This window comes from Camelina sativa, chromosome 20 (assembly GCF_030686135.1).
Source record: "Camelina sativa cultivar CO46 ecotype springtype chromosome 20, ASM3068613v1".
NCBI lineage: Eukaryota > Viridiplantae > Streptophyta > Magnoliopsida > Brassicales > Brassicaceae > Camelina > Camelina sativa.
In genome coordinates, this window is record NC_141899.1 from 4,996,077 (window position 1) to 5,023,237 (window position 27,161).

Below are 27,161 nucleotides of genomic sequence, written 5' to 3' on the forward strand. Positions count from 1 at the left end.
TTGAATATTGGACTGGGGCTAAATTCCTAAGATTTAAACTGCGTTTACTCACCAAAACAATTTACCGCTCTTTTACCTGATTAAACTTAGGTTACAACAGAAGAATGCACAAGTCGATGGTGTGATTTTCAGAAGCCTTTCTCTGAGTTATCTCAAATTCTCATAGCTCTATGTTAAATATGTGGAAGGGATATAAAATATTAGGAAATTTGAAAGATCCATTTCTGAGCAAACATGCAGGAAGAAACAACATGATAAAACCAGTAACCACAAACTCATACCATCCATCCATTATCATCTTTCTCTCTCTCTCTCTCTCCTTTCATATTTTCTTTATTCTAGAAGAGCAATTTTATCACCTTTAAAGTGAAGGAGGTACATACTGTCTAGACAAACTAAACAGATCTTTACCCTCAAAAGGTGATGTCCACTCTCTCCCATTTCCCACTAAAGCAGCTTCCTGCACTCCCATTGCCACGCCCATCCCATTCCCATTCCCATTCGCCATCATTCTTGTCCTTCCATTCATGTGTGCTTCATATGGTGATGATGTTGCCGCGTACTGTTGGCTTGGTCTAGGAAAAGCTAGGCCTTTATCTAGACTCCAGTCGATGTTGTTGTAATCTAAGTAACCCAGTGACCCATCTGCGTTCCAGTCCAGGCCCGAAGAAGACCCTGATCCAAACCGTGAGAAGAGCCCAAGAGAAGCAGCTGGAGCCACAGCAAGCGGTGCAGAAGCCCCTGGCATTCTGTGACTACTGCTGTTCACTTGGCCTTGATATTGTTGATACTGAAGCTGCTGGTACATAAGGTTTGAGTTCAGATCATTAGGAGGCAGAGTTCTTGAGGGCAAGTATCCGTTAGATTGAGCTGCCTCAGACCTATTTGCTGGGTACCAACCGCTGCCTGCTGCTGCTGCTGCTCCGGTAAAGGATGTATTCATGGTAGAGACAGGTAGGACATTTGTATTAGCGGATTGAGAGCGTTGTTGCTGCTGCTGCTGCTGCTGCTGCTGCTGCGTCATAACTGGTTCCCTCATATCTTGCTGCTGAAGTCTCTTGTATTGATCACCTAGGGTTGCCACATAATGTGTTTCTTCTGTTTGCCGTGGCAGTGGTGTCTGTTGATATGATGACATGCGTTTCTTCTCTTCCAGGGCATTATTTTGTTGGAGTTTCATCCACTGCAACTGCATGTGAATTCTTTCCAACGAATTTACACTCTGGTTTTCGGATTTTTCACTTATGTAGCTGGATCCTCTGGAGTAACCAAGATTCTTTCTGTCAAGGGCTTCTTCCCCACCTGTAGGATACATACCTGAGTTAGGTTGCAACTGGGCTACTGTATTCTGATTTGTGTGCATAGAAGGGACTTTGCTATTGTTAACAGAATTATTATCACTAATATCCTCTGCTTTTCTAGATGCAGTAGATTGGTCTTGCTTCTGTCTTCTTAATGCTTCTTCCGCTTTCTCAATGTCCCCCTCTGCTGTAACCACAGCTCTTTCTACATCCTGCTTGGTGAACTTATATTTTGTTTCCAACTCTAAGATTCTAGCCAACTCTTGTGATATGTCAAGCTTTAAATTCCCAGAGGTAGGATCTAGTTTCTTATCTTCTACTTTTGCACCACCATCATCAAGCAGCCAATTAACAGACTCCTCTATTTTCCCTTCATTTAACATAAGAGCATAAGTTGCTCGCTCCTGAGCAATACCCATTGCCATTATCTTGTGAGTATGGACTTCAAGTTTTCTGGACATCAGATACTGACAGCAACGCTCATGCAACTCCTGAGCTCGCTTTTCCTTTTGCCGTTGGTGCTTTCTTTCATTTTTCAGTCGCATCTTTTCTCGCTTTTCATTGTCAGCTCCAGGGATGATTTCTTGCTTTGCAGCAGTACTGGCTACTTTCTCTTTGTGATCTTCCGAGTCACCTGACCAGCTACCATTATTAGAGACAGAATCACAGTCGGCTCCAGTTGAATCCGACTCATCAATGTTTCTGAACCGGCCATTATTGTGAAGCGACGAGGAACCAGTTGCTGAAAGCGAGTCAATGGTTTGAAATGTCCCCAAAAGAGGATTGTAAGCACCAACCACAACACCATTACTCGCACCCATGGATCCTGAGGCTTTACTAGGTGTCTTTTGTGAATCGTTCATAACCTTCTTGTCTCTGGATTTAGTCTTGGATGCGCTAGACATCTTCTCAAAAACACAAAGTTATCCTACAGTTCCCATCAAAACAAGAGATAAAGTCAATACAGAGCTTTATTTAACAATCATTTCTGAGCAAAAAAGCATATTCTTGTTGAGCATCATGGTCATTTCTGAGCTGTAATGTCAAACCTAGAGATTCCTCAACGAAAAAAAACAAAGAAACAGAGATTTCCACAGAGACGACTATGATAACTACATCGTTGAGGTCGCAAACGTATGGATCCGGTACAAGAACGAATTAGAAATCAAACACCCGACAACAATCTCCGGAGTTACATTTCTGAATCTAATAAGGTCAAAAGGAAAATTCACGGCGACAAAAAGAGCTAAGCAGTCGAATCGAATCCATAAACAAAACCAAAAAAAGTCTCGTACGAGCAGCGAAAGGGACGGAAATTGAAACGAATCAAGAAGACCTAAAAGGCGCGAAGGAAATGCGCGATTTGATAGAGAAGAATACAAAATCGAAGTATAGATCAGTGATGCGACGGGGAGAGAGAGAGAAAGAGAACCTGGTTGATCGGAGTCGTTGACGGAGAAGCGAGATCCGGAGAATAGAGGTTGAAGAAGAAGAAGGGTGGTGAGAGCTAAGGCGATGAGGATGAGGAACGAGAGGAGTGCGATTATATGAATTATACCCAAAAAAAAAAAAAAAAAAAGGAATTAACTCGGCGTTTCGAATCCCCAAATCGAAAACACCTATTGGAAAAATTAGGGTTTGGTTTAACAACAAAGCTAATTATTTTTATTATTTTTACTTTATTATTTTGATTTTTCTAACAAAGAAACCGAAAAAGAGTTGCAAAAACCAAACCAAAGTCTTGTCATTAAAATTTTAAAATAAATCTGAGCCATTGATTTCTTTTTTTTCTTTACAGAATTTATTTTGTTTCACTTGTTTTTTTTATTTCTAATCTCACGTTCATTTTTTAGTTATTTTTGTTAGATTTCAGTTGTAAAAAAAAACTGAATAATTAAACATTAAATTTACATTAAAGAAAAAAACACATTAGTGGATTATTCATTATCTACATGGGTAGGACTCGGACAGAAGTATCGTAGTTTTAGAATTTCGATTACTTTTGTAGATAACTAATAACGGTTGTACAAAATTCAACAAACGATTAATAATTGGGGATAAATAATTAAATATTAGATTTACATTAAAGAAAAAACATTAGTGAATTATTTATTATTTACATAGGTAGGACTCAGACAGAAGTATCGTAGTTTTAGGATTTCGATTACTTTTGTAGATAACTAATAACGTTTGTACAAAATTTAACAAGCGATTAATAATTGGGGATAAATAATTAAATATTAGATTTACATTAGAGAAAAAAATATTAGTGAATTATTCATTATCTATATAGTTAGGACTCAGACAGAAGTATCATAGTTTTAAAATTTCGATTACTTTTGTAGACAACTAATAACGTTTGTACAAAATTCAACAAGAGATTAATAATTGTAAATGAATAATTAAACATTAGGTTTATATTAGAGAAGAAAAAAACATTAGTAGATTATTCAATATCTACATGGGTAGGATTCAGATAGAAGTATCGTAGTTTTAGGATTTCAATTACTTTTGTAGACAACTAATAACATTTGTACAATATTGTAGAAGCTATTAATAATTATGGATTTTTCTGTTTATATTGTAAAAATAAATAAATAATACAAAATCGAAAACTACATAAAAAAAACATAAAAATTAAATGCCCTTTACTGAAATAAAGTCATGTTGAACGTGGTGGGTTTTTAAGAAACCTCAATACTGTATCTAAAAAAAAATAGTCTTCCAAAGACTAACATATTGTCGTAATTCAGAGACTTCTGAACAAATTAATTATATGGGTGTCTTTTTTTGTTTTAATACTAATGACTAATGAGTCATCATCATCGTCAATACCATTGGAGCTCACGATTTAAGGAAGATAATAATGGTGAGCTGTGGTTTATTTTGATTATAGGAACGGCCTAATTCAATCTAAAACCGTATAATATTAAGAAAAATATTACATAAAAATCGAAATCTAAATAACCGAAAAAACCTTAAACCGGTATTAATTGTACTATAACCAACCCGAACGAGGGGGTTAACACCGGTCTAATCTTTGAATTCGGACCGGGTCGGGTCAAACCCGTCCGACAGAATAATAAAAAATACAAAACGACAACGTTTGTGTTGTCTTGTGGGGGGGGGGGGGGGGGGGGGGGGGATTGATGATAGTGGTCGTCACTCGCGTAGTTAGTTTTCAGGATTTGACGGCAAAACGCCAGATGAGGAGCTTAGCTTCAGTTATCCACCACCATGGAATCCTCCTCGCTCCGGCGAAATCGGATCGAATCTTTCTTACCATTCCGGTGGTTTCTCCGGATTTCAGAGCTCGTGGTTGGACTCAGTCTCGTTTCTCTCTCCTTATAAACCCTTCTCTCGTCTCAGGTATTCTTCTCTGCATATTTCATATCTCATATCTGTGTGAATGGACTGGATTCATCATCATCTCTATGATGGTCATGCTAATGTGCTTTTGTGTTACGATTGTTTCAGCTGCTAATCGTCGTCTCTCTCATCTTCCTCCTATTTCTTGCTCCAGAGATGTCGATCAAGAAGATGATGTTTCTTCTTCAGGTGATTGCTTCTTCTCCAAAATTTTGTTCCTTTTTTTCTCATTCTGATTTTTCTTAATTATGATCCTAGTTTTGCTAGTGAAACTCAATTGTACACCAATGAAACGTATCACTTCTAGTAGAGATAAAAAAGGAAGAGGCTTTGTCTTGTGACAATAATTTTGTTTGTGGCATGTTAGTACAGAGAAGGAGAGTAGCAGAGATCTTCTATCACATAAAAGCGATGAGATTACAAGCACCTCATCAGTAAATAGTGGAGGCTTGAAAGATAATCAACAAGAAGAAACTTATAAAACTTCCTTCAAGACTGTTGCCTTGTGTGTTAGTATTCCTCTTGCATCTCCTATTAACAATAATTTTTGACATGTAAAGTGAAGCTTGATGATGTGACATTTCTCTCAATAGGTAGGCACTGCGGCAGCATTTGGAATCGGAATTGGTTTGAAGGAAGGTGTTGGCAAGGCGTCAGAGTTTTTCGCAGGGTACTTAGAGCTTAATATATGATCTATTAGAAAGTTCATTTGACTATCTAAAGGGATTTTATATCTTAACTGTTTTCAACTCTTGCAGCTATTTACTGGAGCAAAGCTTGTCAGTGGACAACTTGTTCGTTTTTGTTCTTGTTTTCAAGTACTTCAAAGTGCCACTCATGTATCAGGTACCAAATTATCTGCACAGGTATTTAGTTCTTGACTGTAGAGTATTCTGATTCTGTGGCCTTTTTGTATAGAATCGGGTACTTACCTACGGTGTAGCTGGTGCAGTTGTCTTCCGCTTCGCGCTAATAATACTAGGAACAGCAACTCTTCAGGTGATTTCTATTTTGGATCAAAATGTTTGTTAGTGAATCTATTTGTTTGTTTATTTCTTTTTGCCTCCTATTTAATTCTGAATTCTTTACACTAATCTTTCAGAAATTTGAAGCAGTCAACCTACTGCTTGCTGCTGTACTCTTGTATTCATCTTTCAAGGTGCCTTTGTCCTCATTCTAGCATTTATATCTATATTCACACTCAACTATTAATATAGAATATAGAGGTGCTCTGTCGTTGATGTTTTTCTGTTCCCAATGCGTTAATACAGTTATTTGCAAGTGAAGAAGATGATACAGATCTATCCGACAACTTTATTGTAAAGACATGCCAGAGATTTATTCCTGTCACATGTAATATACCCGGTCACTTTCTTCTTGTTCCTTCTAGTTGCTTTTGTTTGTCACCTTCAGTTTACTTGGCTTGATTATGAGTAATTAGGCGTCAAATTTTTCTGTGGTAGTACTGTTTAGCATGCTTCCATAGCTGATTTTTTTCCCTCCTTTCTTTTGTTTATAACTGCTTGCAGCTAGTTACGATGGAAATCGTTTTTTCACAAAGCAGGATGGCATTTTGAAAGTAAGTATATGACAAGAAAAAATTTCCTATTCAAGGTTTATGTACAACTCACTGTTAAGTCTTATTCAAAATATTCATCATTGTGTCTTTTGACTGGGTTCTAATTTATTTCAAACATATTTTGGGCAGGCCACACCATTGCTACTTACAGTAGCAGTGATCGAGCTCAGCGACATAGCATTTGCGGTATCTTCTTGTCACCAATTTGTGAATCTGTTTTTGTCTCTTTAAAAATGAAGCAAAGCACTGAAACTGTTTGCCCATTCACTTAAGGTTGACTCGATACCAGCTGTTTTTGGAGTCACTAGGGATCCTTTTATTGTCTTGACCTCTAATCTCTTTGCAATTCTAGGTAATTTTTCTTTATACTTGATCTTGTTGACTTCTTGCATCTCTTTTAAATACTCGTGGAGCTTTGAAGATGAAGTTTTTTGCTTTTAACCTCCTGTGTTTGAATTTACTATAGGACTAAGGTCTCTCTACACACTGATTTCCGAAGGAATGGAGGATCTGGAATACTTGCAGGTATCTATTATTCAGTTTCTTTGTCTCATACACGAACTAATTAAGCATTAAATACATAATAAGACTGCCAGTAATGCTCATTACGTAGACAGGGACTAGTATGATTTGTATCTAATCTTGTCTTTGCCTTTCCCAGCCATCAATAGCAGTTGTTCTTGGCTTCATAGGATTCAAGATGATCCTTGATTACTTCGGTATTACATATTATCATCTATTTTTCGGCATTTTCTGCTTGAACTAAACCATACAACTACCCAAAAAACTACTAAGGCCTCTCAACATTTTTTTCGTCCTTGCAGGCTTCCACGTATCAACGGAGGCATCACTTGGAGTTGTGGCACTTTCTCTCAGCACCGGAGTACTATTGAGCCTAACAAACAAATCCAGCGACACCTAAATAAGAACCGAGAACTGAGAACAGAGAACAGATTCCAGAGGAAATCAATCAAACAGTTTCATAAGAATAATTCCACATTGTGTTCATCAAAGCACTTCGCTGATGTGTTACTGTATATAAAGACACAAAGAAAGAGCATGATTTGCATCTTTGCAAAATGTATTTTAGTTTTTTGGTTTTGTCGTTAAAAAAGCTGCAGTACAGAACAAGATATATTTTGAACCTCTTTAATATACTTGTCTGGAAGACATGTGGGTTGTGTTGAGTCGGTTATGACACAAAATTGATGGGTGAGGCCCATGATTGCTTTAGAGAAAAGTCATTCCTATGTGTCGTAGTTGCTCTCATTCAAGATAGTGTATATTACTCCTTATGAATAGTCTTCCCATTACTCTTTATCTTTAGGCATTAAACAAGCCATACTTTGAATACTCAACTACTCTCTAAGAGCTGGCGTTTGGCTGATAAATGTTTCAAGATTTGTGGTGGTCTCGTTTGGCTGATACCAAATTACCAATAGATGTACTGGATTCATTGTAATGTCATGGAGATAGTCATGGGATTTATAATCATTTGTAAAACCAAGGGAAATAGATAAAACGTGAGAGTTTGCTAATAGCAATACAGAAACGAAAGTCAAGAGATACAGACGATACCCAGTTCAAACACATCATCATAGACTGGATTCACATTCACTTATTTTTAAAAGAAGTTAACTTAGTTAAAACCCGAAAGGACCTCTTATCACGTGGTTTTAGAGAGCACACAAGGGACCTCACTCAAGCCTGGAAAGCAATGAGATTTAAACATCGTGAAGGTGGTTGAAACTCTCCAACTGCTTGAGATTCTCCCAGGCTTTCTCCAAAACCTTGGCTTCATAGACCTTCTTGGTCTCACCATCAGCCACCTCGACAGTAAGATGGTGCATTGTTCCAGCCACAACCTGTGTCTTTGCACCAAGGAGTCTCTTGTACTCCAGTGTCACGTTCTGCATAACACATAAGACCGATTGATTTGTTTAATCTTATCAGATGCCTCAAAATTCGCACACATGAAACTGATCCGTAAAAATTCTCAAACTAAAAATAACAATTCATGAATACGATTTCAATTAGGAATATGATCGATTAAATCAACCTAGAGATCGGACGGAGAAAAACAACGATTTGCTATGAGATAAACTTCAATCGATTGAAAGATCAAATTTAGCGAAAGATGGGGGAATCGAATACCTCGTTTTTGTTGTGTTCATCGACAGCGAAACGAGCGAGACTCTCGACTTGAAGATCGTTAGCATTTAGATCAACATCGCGAGTTCCACCGACGAGTGCTCCTCCTTCCATTTTCCGATTTTGCTTTTTTTGTTTTTTTAATTTCTGGATGATCTGAGAATTCGTAAGCTGAGCTAAGTCTCTTATTCTGCCGTCGTATATATATATATAGATAGAGAATCGTAAAGCGCGTTTTCATTTATTTCCTTCAAGAATAATTCTTTTGGAATAATATATTATGACTCATTTTAGCACTAACTAACTTACAGAATCTTTTTGTTATTTTATTTTTATAAATTTTTCATTTTTTTATGTCGGCCAAAGGAAAATAAAAAAATAAATTTTTACTTGGATAAATAAGAGCAAACAATTTCTCATCAATCTCGTGGGGTAAATATAGTCGGTTTGATAAACCGGTTTTACAAGCATGAGACTAGATTTTTTTTTTTTTTTTTTTTTTTTTTTTTTTTTTTTTACATTTTTTTCTAATATATATTTTTTTGGACAAAAGCTTTCTCAAAAGAGACTACTAATTCCACGGTGGAGATGAGGATCGGTGTAGAGAAGAGGAAGAGGAACCGTAGTTGAGGTCAAGATTCTGAATCTGTTCCATCAGTTGTGAACGTCTTTCTTTGAAGAAATCTAGCCGAGTGGTTAGCTCCATCAGAGCTGCAGATGCTGCTGGTGGCTGATGATGATGATGATGTCTTGTGTAGTCCATCACCTACATATTACAAGACCATATATAATCGAACTTTTATACAAATTGAATTCTGAATATCTTGAGATTGTGTTTTTATACACAGACAAACACTAACCGGAGAAAACTCTTCCATTGGGATCCCTAAGGATGCTGCATTCAAGCTCGGTGACCCTGGTACTTGTCTGTTGTTTCCTCTACCGTTCCTCCAGTCTGCTCTTAAACTAGTTTCATCCTATGTGATTCAATGCAAGTGAATGTTACTAAAAGATAATATGATTATTGGTTATGTAATGGTGGAGGATAAAGGAGTCGATGGTTAATGAGACTCCTCTCGGTTATCTAATAAGATTGTACCGTTCTCTGGTTTCTCTCCTGATTAACGAAAGCAAGAATGGAATCAAAGTCCTGCTGAAAGGAGTTCCTGCGACATTGTGAAAAGTAGTGTGTTATTTCTCTTAGCGAGTTTACATTATAGCTATAAAACCAGGCACAGAGTATATAATTAACTCACAGTTGAGTGTTGTGATTATGGAGAAACTGGTGATGGCTTTGAGCATCCGGGAGTGAACTTAAGTGATGCTGTCGCTGCTGATTAAGCTGATGATGTAGTTCTGCCACTTTCTGCTTCAATCTCGCAACATCAGCTTCAGCAAGAGCTATTTCTTCCAGCTCAGCCCTTGTCTTCGCATTTATTGGAAGTGATGTTAGAACTAAGGAAAGGAAGAGATATATAACAGGTGACAAAAAAAAAACTGATTTCTCAAGCTAAAGTGTATACTGACTTTGGAGTCCGCAGCTTGTGAGCTAAATTGTCCACAAGAAATGCTTAGACCAACTTCGAGAGCGGATCGTAGGTCTCTCTCAGCTTGCAGTTGTTCTTGTAATCTTCCCACCTGATAATCCCATGGCAAGCATGGTCAGCAAAACAGAAGTTTATTTTCCCTCAAAATTATACAAAAATTTGAAGAATAGAAACAAATTTCTCAAGAGAAAGTCTATATACATCTTGTTCAAGTGCCAACCGACGTTCGTGCAAAGCCTGCTTCCTTCTCTCCAAGCTAGCTTGTAGAGCCGCATTTCCTTTAGCCTGCAGTAGTCTAACCAATCAATACAACAACATTATGTTATCAGCATATTAATACTTCTACTACCAGAAAAAGTACCTCCTTAGCAATTCGTTGCCGCAGTTCATCTTTCATGAGCTCGAGCCTCTGTATAAGAAGCCTACAAGCAGCAAAAGTATTTGGCGTCAGAATACGTCAAGCACATAAGAACAAAGAGAACATTTATTCTCAATTTAGAAAGTGAAGTAGAAATGTAGAATGTGCTTCAGTCAAGACCCTTTTGACCTATTTAAATACACATATTTCATATGGACTTTGGGAATAGAATGTATATTTAAACCTTTAGACCTTGAAATTACGAATTAAAAAGGTGCAATGTATGCATTCAGGATTGAGTATCTTACTCGTCATTTCCTGAGGAATCAAATGATCCTTTAGCAGGTGTTTTTTTTCCCTGCACACAGTAAGCAAAGAAAGAATATTGAGATATGACCTTAGACTCAATTTTCCTAGAACTATTTACTCATCATACATGCAACTAATTAGTCATAGTTAACTTGTTCCAAATAGATGGGACTTCTAATAACATCTTAACTTCCTAAGATGTTGATGGTTAGCGTTCTTCTAGGATTATGCAAGTCGTAACAGCTCATTTTGGCTATAGCACCAATAAACATGACATTGACAAAATTGAAAAGGAAATATGGATCATGACCAGACAATGAAAGAGAAGAACTAACTTAGTCTAGTGGTGATAAAAGAGTTCTAAGGACAGATAGTATGTTACATTTAGAATCTCATAAATACTTAATAAATGCATCTGTGGCAAGTCAACTGCAGACACTATGACAACAGAATTACGACTTTTTTTGCGAGACAATGGAAAACTTACGTTGCCTCTTCCCCAGGATGAAGAACGCTTCGCACTAACTGGTGATAAGCCAGTAGATTTATTTGCAGGTTTCTCAGCTGATGTTGTGTATCTAGGGGCAGTGAGAGGAGTACTAGGAGTAACTGAGGGCATAGCATCTCTACCTGATTGATAACAATTTTCAGTAGGTGATACGCTGGAAACTTCTATATCTTTAATAGGCTCTTCGATTTGACTTTTCACTCTAGTGGGAAAGCCTGTACTCTCGACTGAACAATGGATGTCTCTAGGAGACTCAGCATCTGAATCTTCAACACCAAATCCCTGAGAGAGAGTACAATCAAATGAAATAAATATATTAGACTGGATTTTATTGAAGGTTTAAATACTACCAGTTTCGCTACGGAAAACCTAAACATAAAACACCAAATATAACTAAAATGTCACACTAATCTACCATCATCTAAAGTAACCAAAGATAACAAGATAGTAGCCGATGGTTGAAGGAATGCATACAAATGGAAACGACTTCAAACTTATCACTTATTTAAGAATTCTGAATGTAGGTGTACTATGACCAAGATGCATGGGGCAGTGGGATAAGATGGCAAATAACAAACCTTGTAGTCGTACAGATCACTGCCAGCATAATCACTGCTCTCACTCGGTTTTCTGCTCAGCCTAACATCATTCTCATCATCTGTTCCCCCTTCTCCTATATCCAGATTATGCAAGTCAGGACGTTTGACCTCTATATCCTCTTCATCACTTGAGTTCTCAGGCCCACTGTCGCCAATATGAGAATCAGTAGAAGTGGAGCATCTTTTAAGATCTTCATCCTGCGAACAAATAGTTGAGCAAATAGCATTGTGTGAAACCGGATAAATTAACGGATCAAATAGAATCTTACATTGATCATATTCCCATAGTCTTCCAAAAGGGCTGTGACAATGGCTTGAGCATTATTGGCAGCATTAGCGGCAGCAAGAAGCTGGGCAGAGTTATCTCCTAGAGTTTCGAAACCTTCTAGATCACATTCTCCAGCCAGTAGAGGACGTAAGAGCAATGGGGACATACAAGCAGCAACAGCAGATGAAGTCATCCGGTTTTCACATGAATGAGAGGTGATAGTATGCATCATCTTTAGAATCCTGCAGAATACAACCCACGCTGAGAACAAAGCTGTTTGAAGTAACCTAAATAATGGACTTCCAAGCAGCTTCCATGAGAGCACCACATATTTCCCATGGCTTATGCAAATGAGGATTAAGATATTCTCCTAAGTCCATTGCCTAAGTAGAATGCCTAAGCCGTTTTTATGATCACTAATAGATCACATCTGAAAGCATACCGCAGTAGTAGTCGCCTGTTTGGTTCTGGAAATGTTTCATTTAAAGCAGAGCGCAGTGATTTAACTCGAGCTTCATTATGATCAATTTCTGTAGAAAAAGGTAAAACGCAAGTTATATACACACATCCACCAAAGTACAAACATAAATTCCATGTATACAAAGACTAACTATACGCCTCCAGCAAAGCAGTGCAGCACGACGCGGGGACTGGAGAAGAAGGCAACTGCCGCAGAACATGCTGCAAATACAATAGCATGGCATAAATATGTCAACACAATAATTAAAACTGGAAAATATAGTTGACACACAATATATTACCTTAACACAGTCTCCAACAACATGTGGATCCTCTTCAGGACTGAATTCTGTCTTGCCTAGATAAGTACATTTGGAAAAATACAGAAAATGAGCTTTCCTACATCTATATACATATACCTTTCCGAGATTTCTATATAAAAGAAAATGTCCATATGTACAAGATCAATACCTTGTTCGTAATCTAGAACTCTGCGTTCTACCTCCTCAACATCTGCAGACTGTCTTAAGATTCCTTCTACTTTGGTTCCTGTGCAGACAAAAAGGTGCACTATCAAAACGAGAACATTTATCTGGGTAATTAGAAACAAAAACCACTTATATAATAGCGTATATCAATAGGAATGAAAAACATATATATATATATATATATATATATATATATTGCACCGAAGAGGCGAAGATAATATAAAAAACCTACTTTTTAGAGGATAAACAACAGAGAATAATGGTAAGGTTTAGAACATGAAACGTGAGAAAACTAATCAAACTAGGAGGTCAATACTCACCATATGTCTCAAGAAATTGAAGTGCTTTCTCAAGAAAAGATGGACTTCCGTCAATTTCTTCTAAAGCAAGCAAAATTGGTCTTCCAACAACCGAAGACTTCAATGGGCGTTGATCCCTCCCTGCATGCCAGGGTGTGATTGATATACATCCGGAATATGAAAGGATCCATAGCAGGGGAGCTGATAATAATAAAATAAATGAGAACTAACATGAATTAAATGACCCTTCCATAGCATTGTTTGCTTCATTTCGGAATATTCCATTTTGACCAATTACAAGTGTTGCATTGGGAGCTTGTGCAAGGGCTTGCTCAAGGGCAGCCTTCCATTCATATAAGTCGTCCAATGTCTCAGCCTATGTGAGCCAAATAATTAGCATTTAATAGAAGCATAACCCAGAATCAGAACACCTAACCAAAACAGGGAAAGAAAAATTAAGTCAGACACGTAGATATAGAAATCACTTTGAGGGTGAAGGCTCGTCCATCACGCCCATCTGGGAATAGTACAGTCAACAACTTCTTGTCTTCTCTCACCACGACACTGCAAAAGAGGATGTTAACGCAGGCTATAACGTTGGGAGAAATTCTTATAAACAACAACCACAGGAAATTTGTACCTCCCGGAACTGTTCAAGTCAATGCCTCCAAGAGTCAAATTTACTTCACCTCCTTTTTGTGGTAATGCACTCTGTCAAACAGTTGAACCAATGAGCTTAAGGTATGAAATAGTTCAAGAAATTTGGGATTTGATAGTGTAAATCAAGATCCTCCTAAGCTTCTAGCAAGTTGATACAACCAGCTAAGTTTTCATTTCATCAAACATCGTAAGTTCCAAAAGCTTAACAGTAAAAGTATTATATGAATCAAAAAAAAAAATCACATCAAAGGGTCACAAATACTGACTGGATCATTTTTGAAGAAGACCAAAGAAGTTCGAGTAAGGATAAACCAACGCTTCTTCCAAGATGTCCAACCTAGTCCTGCCAATCAAAAATGCCATTCAAAATTTAGTAAACAAGATGGTGAAAACTAAGGAATCAAGACCGATACGTAATGGGTAGAGGTGCAGAGTAGCTAGATAAATCTTGAAACAATAGGAAAATATTACCTTTTGATGAAATGAAAAGAGGACCACTCTTATAAACCTGTCAAAAAAGTATTACGGAATACAACGAAGGACTATCATCAGTTTGCTTTGCTCAGGACTAGTTATACAAATCAAAACAGGCAGAACCAAAGATTGAAGAACAATCATATCTGCAAATCGTTTAGCTTCAGGTTTCCTAAACTGGTATAATAAGACTAGCCTACTAATCTAATTAGGACAAAATAGTTTCATTAAGGGTTGACTGCTTTGGACTTGAACGAACTGATGAATTTGAAACCCCAAAATTCCCTAAAAAAAGATGCATATATTCACTTCTAATTCAATGGCACCAACTCGTTCTAGACCCAATAGAGTCGTTTCAGCAAAAAATCTAATCTTTTACAAGAAATTGTACTTAGGCAGCAGTGTCACAAATGCATTTAATACTAATCTAATCATCTCATCAGTAATCCACTTTCTCACAAAGCAAAACGAGTGACTGTAATTACCGTATTCAAAACTCCAGCTTGAGGTCGCTGCATAGCAGCTAAAGAAGCCGCCATTGCAAAAGTACACACACACTTAATCAAAACGAGACATCCAAAAAGATCATAAAATAAAATAAAATAAGCTGAAAACCAAAATTGCTATCTCTCTCAAAGAGCTCTCCAGACGAATCAAACAATACACATTAGCCCGAATCGAATGCTTTATGGACTCTCATTATTCATAGCCAAGCCCTACCGTTTTTATTTTCAAGCGAAATCACTGCACAGTCTGACCTACTGCAGCTACAATAGAAAGATGATGAAAGTGAAGGACGAGGAGGGATAGAGGGAAGAAGAAGAAAGGGAAAGATCAGGCACAGCAAGGTGTAGTCTAATTCTATGCATCGAACCAACCAAAAGTCGCCACGACAAAGACATTTTTACTTTTTTCTTTTTTTTTGTCATGCTTTCACATTATACTTGTCGCTTCGAGCGGTGGTAATTTCGGTCCGTGTTGGTTTAGTTTGGTTTCGATTTACGGTTATTCGGTCTGGTATGATTTTATTAGAGGATTGAGAAATTAAAGATATTAAACCAAAATTGAATACAAGGTTAAACTTTAAACTTCATAATTTCGCTTCTAACTCCCAATAGATTTAGAAAACACATAACAAAAATAAATCTATCTAAATAATTTTTGTTTTTGTCAAGAACACATTCATTCATTATACAGTAGAACCTCTATAAATTAATACTCTATAAATTAATAAACACTATAAATTAATAAAATTTACTAGTCCCAAGTCGGGTCATTGTAAAAAATAACAAAATTCGATAAGATAATAAGATAATAATTTTTCTGAAATCCTAATGTAAAATATGGTCCCAATAATATCATAAATTAATAATCATGAAAATTTACATATATATATATATATATGCTGATATAATAATTTATGTTTTTCCTACAGCTCATATCTATAAAACAATTGTTATGTTTTATTTTCAAACTGTAATGATATAAAATGTTTTGTAACATGTCATAAAGATAGCTACATTTTGTTAAAACTTTCAATTTCTAGATAACCATCATTTACATTTTGATAGTTTGATTGACTATTAAAATACAACAATTGATAATATTATTCATAAATTTGAATTTATGTATGACATGTGTATAAGTGACTTTGTCTATTGTATTTGTAATTTATTATTAATAATATTTTCTAAATATTACAAATTCAATTCCAATACCATATAATTTAAAACATCTGAAAGTCTATATTAAAATTGTCTCAATTCATAATTTTAAAAAATTAAAATATTAAAAATATATCTACAAATTAATAATTATTAATTTATACTATAAAATAATAATTATTAATTTATAGATAAATTAATATCATTATAAATTAATAAAATGTCTTCAACCCAACATTATTAATTTATAGAGGTTTTACTGTATTTGTTTGTTTCTACTTTCTATTATAATCCAACCATTCACCAACTTAAATTAAAAGAGAATGTTTTGGCTGCTCAAGTATTTTTTTTGTAAGGGTTACTACTGTCTTTTCCTAGTTAAAGTGTGCAATACTAATAAAACAAAAACAAAAACATTTGTCTTATAATATTGTTGTATAATAAATTAATAAGTTGGGGGCAGCGTGTGTTCCTTGATTTAATTACTTTTGCAAATCGTTTCAAATTAAAAAAAGAAAGAGAGAGAGAGAGAGAGAGAGAGAGAGAGAGGATAAAAAGGCAAAAGCCACTTTGGCTTCTTCTCCCTCCCTTCCCTCTCTTCGTCACTCGGAGCCTAATCCATGGCAACGAGTTGTTCTCGCCGGTTAACAACCGGTTTAACAACGTCGATCAGCTCGGTCCAATCTCATTCCGTAAACCGACCTCAATCCATCTCCCTAACCATCCGACGTCGAAACCATCACATAAATCCTCCTCCTCGTCTTCTATTAGTACCGTCCTCGATCACTCCTCGTTTCATCACCCGGAGGAGGACTATCGAATCTTTGTCACCGCCGCCGGAGAAGAGATCCTCGTACAGATCGGCGATCAAAAATCCAGGCGTGTGCGGTTACGCCATCGGAGAAAACGAGGTCGAAAGGAGCAGCAGCCATGTGGTGGTTGATCATGTTGGGACGGCGGAGATTGTTGTTTGGGCGGCGGCTACGGCGGCGTTTGGAGTAGGAAACCGGGTGATGTATAAGCTGGCGCTAGTTCCGCTCAAGCAATATCCCTTCTTCCTTGCGCAACTCTCCACCTTCGGGTAAACACCATCTTCTCTGAGACTCTGACCTCTTCGATCGTTAAATGTTTTTTTTTTTTTTTTTTTTTTTTTTGACAGACGATCGTTAAATGCGTTCATTCAATGATTTTATATATATATATTTTTTTAATGTTACGATAATACATTCTTTTTAATCTAACAATTGAAAACCTAATTAAAATAATATTACGAAAACACCTAGTTGTAGTTTTAAATAACCTTTAGAGAATTTTGTGGTATGCATGAATTTAGAGGTTAGTAATGCTAAAGAATAGTTCCTAAGTGTCGATTTATTTGTTTGGTTAGCACGTTTAACATTGTCAATTAAAAACTTGGGAGTGTTTTTTTTTTGTTTGTTTGTTTGTTTGTTATGTGGTTGGTATCCTTTGGGTCATTGGATTTAAGTGAAATTAAAAAAAAAAATCGTTCTTATATAAAAATTCTCAAGAAGATGATAGATAATTAAACTCTGAAAATTTGAATAAAATGAGAAACTTGTTGGAACGGGTCAGAGTTGGCTTGTAGTCTCTTTCGAGTTGGATACTTCTTTCTTACTTGGGGACATTCATCTAATCAATCATTTCTCTACATGCAATGAATGTACATAATTTATTATTCACATTCCTTTTTTTTAGTATTATTTTTGGGTTAATCATGACTGTTCGAAGTTACTATTAATAGATTAATTTTATAACCATTTGCAAAAGGCTTTTCTATTGACTAAATATATATTTCTATAAAAGAAAAATTAGCACTAACAATAGGGACATTAATTCGTTGATAAGATGATAGAGGAAAAAATCACAACGTATGTAAGTTGGTGGAACCATGTTATCAAAATAAAAAGGTGGTGGAACCAAATTGAATATAGTCCGTCCATACATCACATATTCTCACATATCATTATCCGCTCCTTATTAGAAGCCATTCTCTACGGGTCCACTGGCTTTACACTTAATTAATTTTTCCTAATGGCCCTACTAAGCTCAACCAAACCCTTTACAAAACCAAATATTATGGTTTCTTTCCACTTTTGTAATATAACCATTAACCACACAAAGAATTGAGAAAGTACATACAATTATGGGACCAAACCATAGTTTATTATGGTGAGGTTTCTCAAACCAAACTAATAGGAATCCAAACCGGAATTGATCACCTACATATTCGTGGAGTCCCTTTTCCATGTGTTTGCTGTCTGCTAGTCAAGTTTGTTTTGTTGCATCAGATTCTTGAATCTTAACTTGTCAAACAACAACAAATGTTTTTCTCTTTGGTTATTACCAAAATGTTTATGTTGAGGTCTCTTAAGATTATTTTACAATGATTAGGTAGAGTCGTAGAGATATATTTTGGTTTTTTTTAATTTATTTAAGAAATATATATGATGGTTGCTATGTTCTTGTTGGACCTGAAACTTTCTTTGATCAATACTCGCCGTGAAAGATTTTGCTCTCGTATTCGTTTTCTTTAATTAGTGCTATATGATGTCCTGGAATAATCTTGTTTTATATATATATATATTATCAAACTTTAATGTACAGAACCACTTTCATCTTTTGCTTATTTTTTCATGTATAGGTATGTAGCTGTATATTATACTATCTTGTATATTCGATATCGTGCTGGAACTGTCACAGATGCGATGCTCTCTGTGCCAAAACCTCCATTTTTAATTGTTGGCATCTTAGAGGCTCTAGCTGCAGCGTCTGGAATGGCAGCAGCAGGTATAACAACATTACATTTATGGATTTCTCTACGCGAACCTTATTTTGAATGGTTAATTCTTTTAAGAGGGAATGAGAGTACTCAGCATAAATGCATTCATCTTACGAAAGCAACTTTATTCATCTTTTTGTTTTCTCTACTCAGCGAATCTTTCGGGGCCATCTACTACAGTTTTGTCTCAGGTTAGAAGCTGTATAACTAGATAAATATATGAATCACTTCTTGATTTAAGTAGTGTGAACAACTGACATTTTTCATTCCCCTTAAAACCATGTGTTCTTGATATTGCTGCTAATAACATACTCAATTGTTTTCTTATAGACATTTCTAATCTGGCAAATTTTCTTCTCCATCATTTTTCTCCGGAGGAGATATAGCGTAAACCAAATACTCGGATGCACTCTAGTAGCTCTCGGTGTCATCGTCAGTGTGGCAAGGTTAGATTAATCTCCTCGGTCCGCTTGCTCTCAAGATAACCAATCTTTTTGTGCTTCTCTTTTGGGTGTTTTCACAACAAGAATCACCATTTATATGGTTCTTGCATCTGTAGTGGATCAGGTGCTGCTCATTCATTAAAGGAAGCCGGAGTATTTTGGATTCTTCTAATGGTCCTTTCTTTCTTCCTTCAAGGAGCAGGTACAGTATTAAAGGTTCGTTATTCACCTGATCACAACCTTCTAATTTACTTGAAATTATTCTCTTTAATCGATCTTTAATTCTTTTTTCTTACAGGAAGTCATTTTTATAGATAGCCAAAAACGATTAAAGGTACCTTGCATATCACAGTGAGTTTTTGTTTGTTTTGTTTGAAAAACTGAGAAATAATCTCCCCTCTATACTATCACAGGGAGCTTCACTCGATCTATTTATAGTAAATTCATATGGTTCAGCTTTCCAAGTAGGTATTTCTTACCCTAAAATATCCCCTTGATCTCTCTTAGCACTAACTTGCATTCCAAGATAAGTAATCTTGCTCTTTGGTGTTTTATTCCCTAACCAATTAGGCCATCTGCATCGCATTGCTTCTTCCGTTTCTTTCAAAACTTTGGGGCATACCGTTTAATCACCTCGGTAGCTACCTAAAAGATGGTGCGGTTTGCTTCCTCAACATTGGGACACTAACAAAAGGATGTGATGGGGCTCCGTTTTTGCCTCTATTGTTTGTGATAGTGAACATTGGCTATAACATTGCGCTTTTAAGACTTCTCAAGCTTTCAACCGCGGTGGTGTCATGTCTTGCATCTACAATCTCAGTGCCAATTGCAGTGTTTCTGTTCACAATGCCATTACCGTACCTTGGAGTTGCGTCATCACTACCAACAGGGTTCATGGGAGGAACAATCATACTTGTATTGGGAATGATTCTTTACAGTTGGACACCACAAGGAGCTAACTCTTCTCATACTGATACAGTCATTCCTTCACCTCCTCCCACCTAGAGAGGGCTTAACTAAGGGTTTTTGTTTTCAATAAAAAGATTTGAGAGATTTATGAAGATTCGGTTTGAATCAAGGTAATATGAGGATTGAATGATGTATATATCGTAACATATTTTGATGACGTTAATGTAAAAGTTGACGCTTTCTTGGTTCGATTTGGATCAAGATCAAAATTACTTAAGTCATATAACAAACTACTAAAATATATGCCAGTCTTAGTCATTTTGGGATAAATTGCATAAAGTGTATTTATACAACCTCATAAACCATCAAAATTGTATCCAAATACAACATCTAGAAGGAAAAACTGAGTTTAGAAACAAAAAAATATCATCTCAGCGTTGAGTCTAGATCCTGCATTTGAATGTTTTATATGGATGCCTCATCCAAAAATATAAATGAACACTTTGATTAAGAAGAAACTTGTCGAACCTTTTATAACCTTGATGGTGATGAAGGAGATATTGATTCAGTATCCCTGCAAAAGTTGTGTTTCAAACAAAATAAACAACTAAAATTAGCTCTAATACCAAAACTCCACTAATCCTTAAGGAAAATCACAAAGACAAAAGCCTGAACAGAGAAGCAAACTCACATGCATCACAAACATATGTCACATCTCCATCCAGCAATTTGGTTCCTTTTAAACTTAAGTAATAGCATATCTGTCAATTAGCTGTAAGGATGTTAGACCTCTAACACATAAAAGGATGTTAGCTGTAATGATGCAAAGACTATGAGTGCTTTTACCATGATATGGCTCTGCAATGGACGGAACTCGCATTTCTTAACTTTGATTCTGCAACCAAAGTCTCCACCGTCCACATTCGAGAACTCAATTGAGAATGCCCTTGAATCTTGAGATTGTTTGGCCATTTGGATCAGCTTGACTATACAGAAGCAATAAGAGAAGATTCATCAAGTACTAAAGATACATACATATATTCCAGAAAATATGAATAATGAGACCTGCAAGTGGTGCTGTCCCAAGATGCAAATTCAAAACTTGAAGGCCTAAAGGTAGGCCTCCATTTTCACATTTTATGATGATATAAACATATCCTCCCTACAAGGGAAAACAAAAATAAGTAAGTAGTTTTTCATGATGCATGACTAAAAGATGGGGAACCTTTTCGAATTCAGTATGCATACATATAGTTTGAACAATGCATGGAACAATATCCACAATGCTGAGATAAAACCCCGAGCTAAGAGTGAACACACCTGATGGAAAACATCCACAGATAAGTTACCAAGAACATTCATGATACCTAATGAGATTGCACCATATAAGTCCAAATCTCTCAACACCTGAAACCAGAAGCATCTTGAGTTTAATTTGAACAAAAAACAAAGATAGACATGCTAACCACTCTAAAACTGACTTCTAACAACCAAATCAAAGCAGAATAATCAGAGTCAAAAGAAACAACTCATGAGAAACAATGTAAAGATCATCAAAGCCACATAACATATCATAATCCAGGTTACAACTTGATAGGCTTTCTAGTAATCAAGAAACAGTACTATTTAGAGTCTGAAATAACATACCTTCTCAAGAAACCCTGTAAAACTTGTGGTCAGTCCTTTGGTTATGTCTTGTATGCTTAAGATTTCCTTTGGAGACTTGGTCTGACAATTAAGAAAAAGGCAGATCCAGAACTATTCAATGTAAAACAGAGTTGAAAACACCAATTAACCATAAGAACTGATTATATATGTATATGCATACCAGGTCACATGTATAGAGTGGTTGGATTGCACACTTTTTTACCGTGCAAGAATTAATAGGATTCCCATCCTCATCAATAACATAACATTGAAAACTGGCTTTAACAAGATCTTCAGAATATTTAACAAACTGTTCGATTCCATTGGCTGCATCAAAGAGAATAGAAGAATCGAATCCCATGAACAAATGATCCCCTTCAATAGACAATGGCTTTCCCTTTTTCCCATCCCATCCCCTCAAATATCCTGATCCTTCATAAGTGCCAATATAGTTGAAATGGAACTGACACTCATATTTGATGCTGATACCCTTATCATCATTATAGTCTTGAAACGCAACAAGAACCGATATAGCAAAACCTGCCAAAGTAGCACTCTCATTTGAATGTTTGGGATGCTCAAGCATTACCTCAACACATGACTCATTGCTTTGGTGGCAAAACCATTCAGGAATATTATCTCCTGGTAAGCAGAAATTAGTTGAAGGCTTTCCTTGGTAATACAGATATAGATGTGCGATCAAGGAGAAGAAATGTAGCAGACCTTGAACATCTAGCTTATACCTTTCATGGAAATCATGGAGTATGCGACCAAGTAGCCTAGGAGGAGGCTCGACTAATATCATTTCATCACTGAAAAAGGCTGTATGTAGTCCGATCAGTGCTTCATGGAGGTTCCCATATCCGTACATGGTAGAGAGCAAATACTGCACTTGTTGAGGTTTCATCCATCTGTTGAGAGACAGGTCATCACTTTTGAAGTTTAAGGTAAGACCTAGATGGGATGCCATGACATGGATTCTGCGTTTTGCATAAGTCTTGATGTTGTCTGTCGCATGTTGGCTTAGTGATGGACAACCAGCAAACACAAAGGCTTCCACATTGTTCAAAGGATAAAGCTGAAGCTCAGAAGAGTTACTGAGTGCAACAGTTTCCAGCGATCTTGAGTTGATTACGTTAAGCCTTGTCAGACCAGTTGGTACCCCTAACAAAGATTCAAGCTCGTGGCAATGGCTTAAATCGAGAGTTTGGAGATCTTGAAGATCCTTGATGCTTGCAGGTATTGTGCTGAAACAGTTTTGACTCAGGTCTAGCTCTGTCACTGTAGATAAGAGTGTTAAAGCTTCAGGAAACTCTGTCATCCCACAGTCACTTAAATCCAAGATTTTGAGTGAGCTTGAACCACCTTCTAGAAAATCAACAACTTCACTTCTGCATCCACTTGCTCTGACAGTAACTAAAGATCCGAGATTTCCAATACGTCCTGGCAAGCTGACCAAATTTGAGCAACCAGAGATATTAAGTTCCTCAAGTGACTTTAACTTGAGTAAGCTATCTGGAAGGCTAATGAGGTTGCTGCAATTCTCAAGATCTAGAGAACAAAGGCCAGTCAAGTTTCCGAGTGATGAAGGTAGCTCTCTAATGGCAGTTCCCTTTAAAGAAAGATACTTCAGGTTGTACATGGTTTCTGTGATTTCAGGAAAGCTAATAAAGTTTGAACATCCAGAAAGATTGAGTTCAACTAGAGACTGTAACTCACAAATACTGCTTGGAAGACCTGTCAACCTCAGACAGTTCTTTAACTCAAGTAACTCTAATTTTGTGAAGTACTTGATAGCCGAGGGGATCTCTTCTATGGAAGTCTCATTTAGAAGAAGCTCTTTCACACTGTAAGAGATTTCTGGAAACCTTGTAACACTTGAACAGCCAGATAGATCCAAACATTCTAGCTTCTCCAACTTTTTACTGATTAGTGCAACGTTCTTGAGCATTTTGCACCGTTTCATATCTAGGACACTAAGCTGATGGAAATTCTCAATTGATGGAGGAATCTCTAGAATCCCAGTATCAGCCAAACACAATCTTCTAATATTCCAAGAAATCTCTGGAAAATCTTTTAGCTTTGAGCAACCAGAGAGATCCAAGAACTCAAGAGATTCCAACTTGTTTCTTGGACTTGGGATGGTTACTAACTCTGCACATCCTCTGGCATCAATACGTTCAACTTTGGGAGCATTTGACAAGTCTGGCAACTCCTTTAAGAACCGAGAGTTGCTAAGATCAATCTCTTTCAAATTAAGTAAGGACTGCAAATAAGAAGTCAGAATTAAGTAAAGGCTGAAATATTGTAATGCAACTCAGCTAGATATATATAAACCAAAATGCGCATAACATATAAATTGTACCTTTGATCCTTCCCACAGACGCTCAAGTCTGCTAGTGGGCATATGAAGTTCGACAAGGTTATCCGGATCAAAGCTAAGTGGCAAACTTGCTATAGGATAACATTCCCAATGAAGTAGACGTAGTTTAGTAGGGAGATAGTGAAGACCTTTTGGAAGGTGGATTTTGCAGCTATCTTCATTACAATGCTCGTTCGAAAATCTTAGAATTTTCAGATTACGCATCTCTTCAAAAGCATGACAATCGAGCTGCAACTCTTCTTTCTCAGAAATGTCAAGGGATATCCCTTCTGTTACTATAGTTCCCTGATGTGTGAGAGAAACATTATAATGCATGAAATGGTACACACTTATATTTTCTCAATAAGAAACTTAGTTATTACCGTATTTTCTGTTAGCACTTCTTGGACTTCATCAAAGCTGCAGAGCCTGCTGCGTCTGCTCGGATCCTGAGGTGACTCTATTTTTATCATTTGTCTACCCATGTTCTGTAACAAGTCATGAATCTGAAGCCTGTCGTTAGTAAAAGTAATCATACACTTATCAACAAGTGCACGTATGCAAATATCAGCAGAGATACCACAACCATTAATAATATCAGTTATGAATCTTCGTTCATGCCCATTGAAGAAACACAAAAGATGAAGAAACGTCGTCTTCTCTTCATCACTGAGTCCATCAAAACTTACTCGGAGTACATTGAAGATCTCTTCGTCGAGAGAACTATTGAGTCTTCTCAATGCACTTTCCCACTCTACCATAGTTTTCTTGCAGAGAAAGGAACCAAGAACTTTCAAAGCCAAAGGGATCCCCTTTGCATAACCAGCTGCTCTCATTGACAATTTCAAATATTCTTCAGGCGGATAGCTCTGTTTGAAGGCGCATTGTGAAAACAGTTCAAGCGAATCACTGTCAGATAGTCCCTTCAAAGAATATATCTCGTCAGCGTTCTTGATTACATTCATGTCTCTTGTTGTAACAATGATCCTACTTCCAGGGGCATAGTAAGTAGTTTTGCTGATCAAAAACTCCAGTTGAGTTATGCTGCTTACATCGTCGAGAACTATAAGTACTCTTTTTCGACGTAGACGGTTCTTTATACTGCTGGATCCAATTTCAGGAGTAGCAATGTTTATATCAGTCTGACCAAGAATTCGACAAAGAAGCTCGTTTCTCAAAGCGTGAAGTCCATGCTTTTTAGATTGTTCTCTAACGTTTGCAAGGAAGCAGTAGCTATCGAACATTTGGTATTGACGGTTGAAAACAGCTCCAGCAATGGCAGTCTTCCCACTACCACCAATTCCACATATCCCTATAGTCCGCACTTCATGTAATCCATGTCCCAACCACGCTTCCACTTCCTTTACTTGAGAATAAGCTCCCACCAAGCCCTCGTCTTCACTCAAGCTAATGTTTTCTAGGTTCTTCAAAACATGTGCAACAATTTCATCCACAAGTTTAGATGCAGGCCTACAAAAACATCAATCATTATGATCACAAAGAAAACAAAATATTGTAACTGAGAATTGAAGTGACTATTAAGTCAAATACAACATTGTACAACTGTTAAGGGTTCAAATATTTCAATGTACATGCAGATACCACAAGCTTGCTAACTCAAACAAAGCACATGTTACTTGCACTAGGATATAGGGGATATTTTTTTCTAAAGGTTTCAAAACAAGCTAGAAACATTTCGAGTGAATTTATCATATGATGGTACAGTCACAGTAACATAGAGATATGTGTCCTCTGTTTTTGAATGAGTGTTAAAATATAAAGCTAAACTTATTATATTCTGAAGAAAATAACTCAAAGAAATTCGCCACTAAACCAACTCCTAAAATAAGCTGACCAAAGCAGCTAAAGCAATATACTAACATTGAACATGATACCATCTACATGTGTCACTAAGCCATCTCAAACTTACCTCAGTGTACTAGAATCAAATCCGGAGATATTGGCTGCCTCTCTCATGGCTTTTCTCCATTCTTTTACTTCCTCAGCTAGTTGTGATCCCTCGGGAGCCTTATCATGCCTAGAAAAGGCCACACTGTAGCTGCCCCTTTGCCACCTGACCTCCATGGGTTCTACACCAAGAAAGACAGGCAAAACTATATGGCCTCGGGTCCTCCTACACTCCATGATCTTTGCAAGCTCTCTCAAACACCACTTGGAAGAAGCGTATTCCTTGGTAAACACGACTACCGAGATCCTCGACCGTTCGATGGCATCCAACAAAGCCGGCTCAATCTCCTCCCCTGCATCAAGCTTTTCACTGTCTACAAAAGTTTCTATTCCCTCTCGACACAGATCGTCGTAGAGGTGGCTAACGAAATTCTCACGGGAATCTGGTCCTCGGAAACTGAGGAATACATCGTATTTCAACTGAGAGTCAGTAGCAAGAGAAAAGTGTAAAGGCGGTGGTCGAGAATCACCACCGAGGGGATCAGCATATATCGAATAGGAACCGGAGGAAACGGATGATGGATAACTAGCGCCGAGGCCATCAGAAGCAGCAGCAGCTGTAGAAGGAGTAGGCCGTGGGAGTCTGATAAACGAAGGAAATCCTCTGTTGGAGGACATCTTGAGTTGCCGCTGGGACAAGAGCATCGAAGAGGGACGTTGCGGAGGTTTCGTGACGGAACATGACGGTCGACATGGATGATATTTAGGTGAAAAGTTCCTCCGGCTGCTTATCCCATCGACTCTCATCTCCTCGAGAGAGAGAGAGAAGCCAAAACGGCCAAAACTAATCTTGTGGTCGTCTCTTTCTTCTTTTTATACTCTTAACGCGTTCATCTTCTTTGACGTGTGATTTGATTTACGTTTTTAAAAAAAAATCAAAACTGTGTACAAAGGACGATGGTAAATATTACAATTTTTAAATATGAAAGATACATAGCTGTCCACTCCAACGATGTCACTACTCAATATTTTAATCCTAAACAACAAACGTAAAATAAA

The 27,161-nt window shown here is 37.0% G+C and overlaps 6 protein-coding genes across 9 annotated transcripts; 2 read left to right on the forward strand and 4 right to left on the reverse strand.

Annotated features, from left to right (window-relative positions):
- Nucleotides 1–198: 198 nt before the first annotated feature.
- LOC104769447 (uncharacterized) lies at nucleotides 199–2,998 on the reverse strand. The gene is made up of 2 exons (XM_087505287.1): nucleotides 2,734–2,998; nucleotides 199–2,229 (listed from the first exon to the last, which is right to left on the reverse strand). Exon 2 carries the CDS (start codon nucleotides 2,204–2,206, stop codon nucleotides 362–364), a length of 1,845 nt encoding a protein of 614 aa, XP_087361413.1. The 5' UTR covers nucleotides 2,207–2,229; nucleotides 2,734–2,998; the 3' UTR covers nucleotides 199–361.
- A 1,422-nt stretch (nucleotides 2,999–4,420) lies between these two features.
- LOC104769448 (thylakoid membrane protein TERC, chloroplastic-like) lies at nucleotides 4,421–7,421 on the forward strand. The gene is made up of 14 exons (XM_010493666.2): nucleotides 4,421–4,670; nucleotides 4,779–4,859; nucleotides 5,043–5,179; nucleotides 5,264–5,340; nucleotides 5,429–5,516; nucleotides 5,589–5,669; nucleotides 5,773–5,829; nucleotides 5,942–6,023; nucleotides 6,200–6,249; nucleotides 6,379–6,435; nucleotides 6,523–6,601; nucleotides 6,716–6,774; nucleotides 6,911–6,968; nucleotides 7,074–7,421. Exons 1-14 carry the CDS (start codon nucleotides 4,451–4,453, stop codon nucleotides 7,169–7,171), a joined length of 1,224 nt encoding a protein of 407 aa, XP_010491968.1. The 5' UTR covers nucleotides 4,421–4,450; the 3' UTR covers nucleotides 7,172–7,421.
- Nucleotides 7,422–7,743: 322 nt separating this feature from the next.
- LOC104769449 (cysteine proteinase inhibitor 1) lies at nucleotides 7,744–8,707 on the reverse strand. Its single transcript, XM_010493667.3, has 2 exons — nucleotides 8,404–8,707; nucleotides 7,744–8,159 (listed from the first exon to the last, which is right to left on the reverse strand). Exons 1-2 carry the CDS (start codon nucleotides 8,512–8,514, stop codon nucleotides 7,974–7,976), a joined length of 297 nt encoding a protein of 98 aa, XP_010491969.1. The 5' UTR covers nucleotides 8,515–8,707; the 3' UTR covers nucleotides 7,744–7,973.
- A 64-nt stretch (nucleotides 8,708–8,771) lies between these two features.
- On the reverse strand, nucleotides 8,772–15,046 carry LOC104769451 (rho GTPase-activating protein 6). Its single transcript, XM_010493668.2, has 22 exons — nucleotides 14,855–15,046; nucleotides 14,367–14,403; nucleotides 14,162–14,238; nucleotides 13,876–13,946; nucleotides 13,721–13,799; nucleotides 13,467–13,611; nucleotides 13,257–13,376; nucleotides 12,920–12,997; nucleotides 12,751–12,806; nucleotides 12,601–12,670; nucleotides 12,432–12,519; nucleotides 11,991–12,231; nucleotides 11,701–11,919; nucleotides 11,102–11,404; nucleotides 10,614–10,663; nucleotides 10,309–10,369; nucleotides 10,149–10,232; nucleotides 9,928–10,038; nucleotides 9,657–9,826; nucleotides 9,500–9,566; nucleotides 9,261–9,377; nucleotides 8,772–9,166 (listed from the first exon to the last, which is right to left on the reverse strand). The coding sequence occupies exons 1-22, from the start codon at nucleotides 14,906–14,908 to the stop codon at nucleotides 8,972–8,974; spliced, it is 2,493 nt and encodes an 830-aa protein (XP_010491970.1). The 5' UTR covers nucleotides 14,909–15,046; the 3' UTR covers nucleotides 8,772–8,971.
- A 1,188-nt stretch (nucleotides 15,047–16,234) lies between these two features.
- Nucleotides 16,235–20,454, forward strand: LOC104769453 (protein CLT3, chloroplastic). Of its 4 annotated transcripts, none has more exons than XR_015592640.1 (8): nucleotides 16,235–17,114; nucleotides 18,696–18,841; nucleotides 18,987–19,024; nucleotides 19,164–19,279; nucleotides 19,393–19,478; nucleotides 19,575–19,610; nucleotides 19,690–19,740; nucleotides 19,847–20,454. XR_015592640.1 is itself a non-coding variant. In XM_010493670.3 (8 exons), the coding sequence occupies exons 1-8, from the start codon at nucleotides 16,654–16,656 to the stop codon at nucleotides 20,279–20,281; spliced, it is 1,383 nt and encodes a 460-aa protein (XP_010491972.2). In that variant the 5' UTR covers nucleotides 16,235–16,653; the 3' UTR covers nucleotides 20,282–20,454. The 4 variants fall into 4 exon arrangements, 1 of the variants encoding a protein (XP_010491972.2); XR_015592641.1 differs by having other exon boundaries at nucleotides 19,220–19,279; nucleotides 19,393–19,492; XR_015592642.1 differs by having other exon boundaries at nucleotides 19,220–19,279.
- Nucleotides 20,455–20,518: 64 nt separating this feature from the next.
- Nucleotides 20,519–26,994, reverse strand: LOC104772229 (disease resistance-like protein DSC1). Its single transcript, XM_087504588.1, has 10 exons — nucleotides 26,125–26,994; nucleotides 24,578–25,664; nucleotides 24,198–24,500; nucleotides 22,014–24,098; nucleotides 21,833–21,913; nucleotides 21,434–21,592; nucleotides 21,251–21,347; nucleotides 21,032–21,171; nucleotides 20,877–20,957; nucleotides 20,519–20,759 (listed from the first exon to the last, which is right to left on the reverse strand). Exons 1-9 carry the CDS (start codon nucleotides 26,907–26,909, stop codon nucleotides 20,931–20,933), a joined length of 4,764 nt encoding a protein of 1,587 aa, XP_087360714.1. The 5' UTR covers nucleotides 26,910–26,994; the 3' UTR covers nucleotides 20,519–20,759; nucleotides 20,877–20,930.
- Between the last annotated feature and the right edge of the window lie 167 nt (nucleotides 26,995–27,161).

Bases quoted from the DNA above. Each gene is read 5' to 3' on its own strand.
- LOC104769447 (XM_087505287.1), bottom strand. From the start codon at position 2,206: ATGTCTAGCGCATCCAAGACTAAATCCAGAGACAAGAAGGTTATGAAC.
- LOC104769448 (XM_010493666.2), top strand. From the start codon at position 4,451: ATGATAGTGGTCGTCACTCGCGTAGTTAGTTTTCAGGATTTGACGGCA. The intron at 5,180-5,263 runs GTTAGTATTCCT...TTCTCTCAATAG, and splicing joins TCAAGACTGTTGCCTTGTGT to GTAGGCACTGCGGCAGCATT. The intron at 6,775-6,910 runs GTATCTATTATT...TGCCTTTCCCAG, and splicing joins AGGATCTGGAATACTTGCAG to CCATCAATAGCAGTTGTTCT.
- LOC104769449 (XM_010493667.3), bottom strand. From the start codon at position 8,514: ATGGAAGGAGGAGCACTCGTCGGTGGAACTCGCGATGTTGATCTAAAT. The intron at 8,160-8,403 runs GTATTCGATTCC...TGTGTTATGCAG, and splicing joins ATGAACACAACAAAAACGAG to AACGTGACACTGGAGTACAA.
- LOC104769451 (XM_010493668.2), bottom strand. From the start codon at position 14,908: ATGGCGGCTTCTTTAGCTGCTATGCAGCGACCTCAAGCTGGAGTTTTG. The intron at 10,664-11,101 runs GTAAGTTTTCCA...TACTGTGTGCAG, and splicing joins CATCCTGGGGAAGAGGCAAC to GGAAAAAAAACACCTGCTAA. The intron at 9,827-9,927 runs GTCAGTATACAC...ATAAATGCGAAG, and splicing joins CACAAGCTGCGGACTCCAAA to ACAAGGGCTGAGCTGGAAGA.
- LOC104769453 (XM_010493670.3), top strand. From the start codon at position 16,654: ATGGCAACGAGTTGTTCTCGCCGGTTAACAACCGGTTTAACAACGTCG. The intron at 19,280-19,392 runs GTTAGATTAATC...TTGCATCTGTAG, and splicing joins GTCATCGTCAGTGTGGCAAG to TGGATCAGGTGCTGCTCATT. The intron at 19,493-19,574 runs GTTCGTTATTCA...TTTTTCTTACAG, and splicing joins GAGCAGGTACAGTATTAAAG to GAAGTCATTTTTATAGATAG.
- LOC104772229 (XM_087504588.1), bottom strand. From the start codon at position 26,909: ATGAGAGTCGATGGGATAAGCAGCCGGAGGAACTTTTCACCTAAATAT. The intron at 25,665-26,124 runs GTAAGTTTGAGA...ATGTTTTTGTAG, and splicing joins TTTGATTCTAGTACACTGAG to GCCTGCATCTAAACTTGTGG. The intron at 21,348-21,433 runs GTATGCATACTG...TTTCCCTTGTAG, and splicing joins ATGCATTGTTCAAACTATAT to GGAGGATATGTTTATATCAT.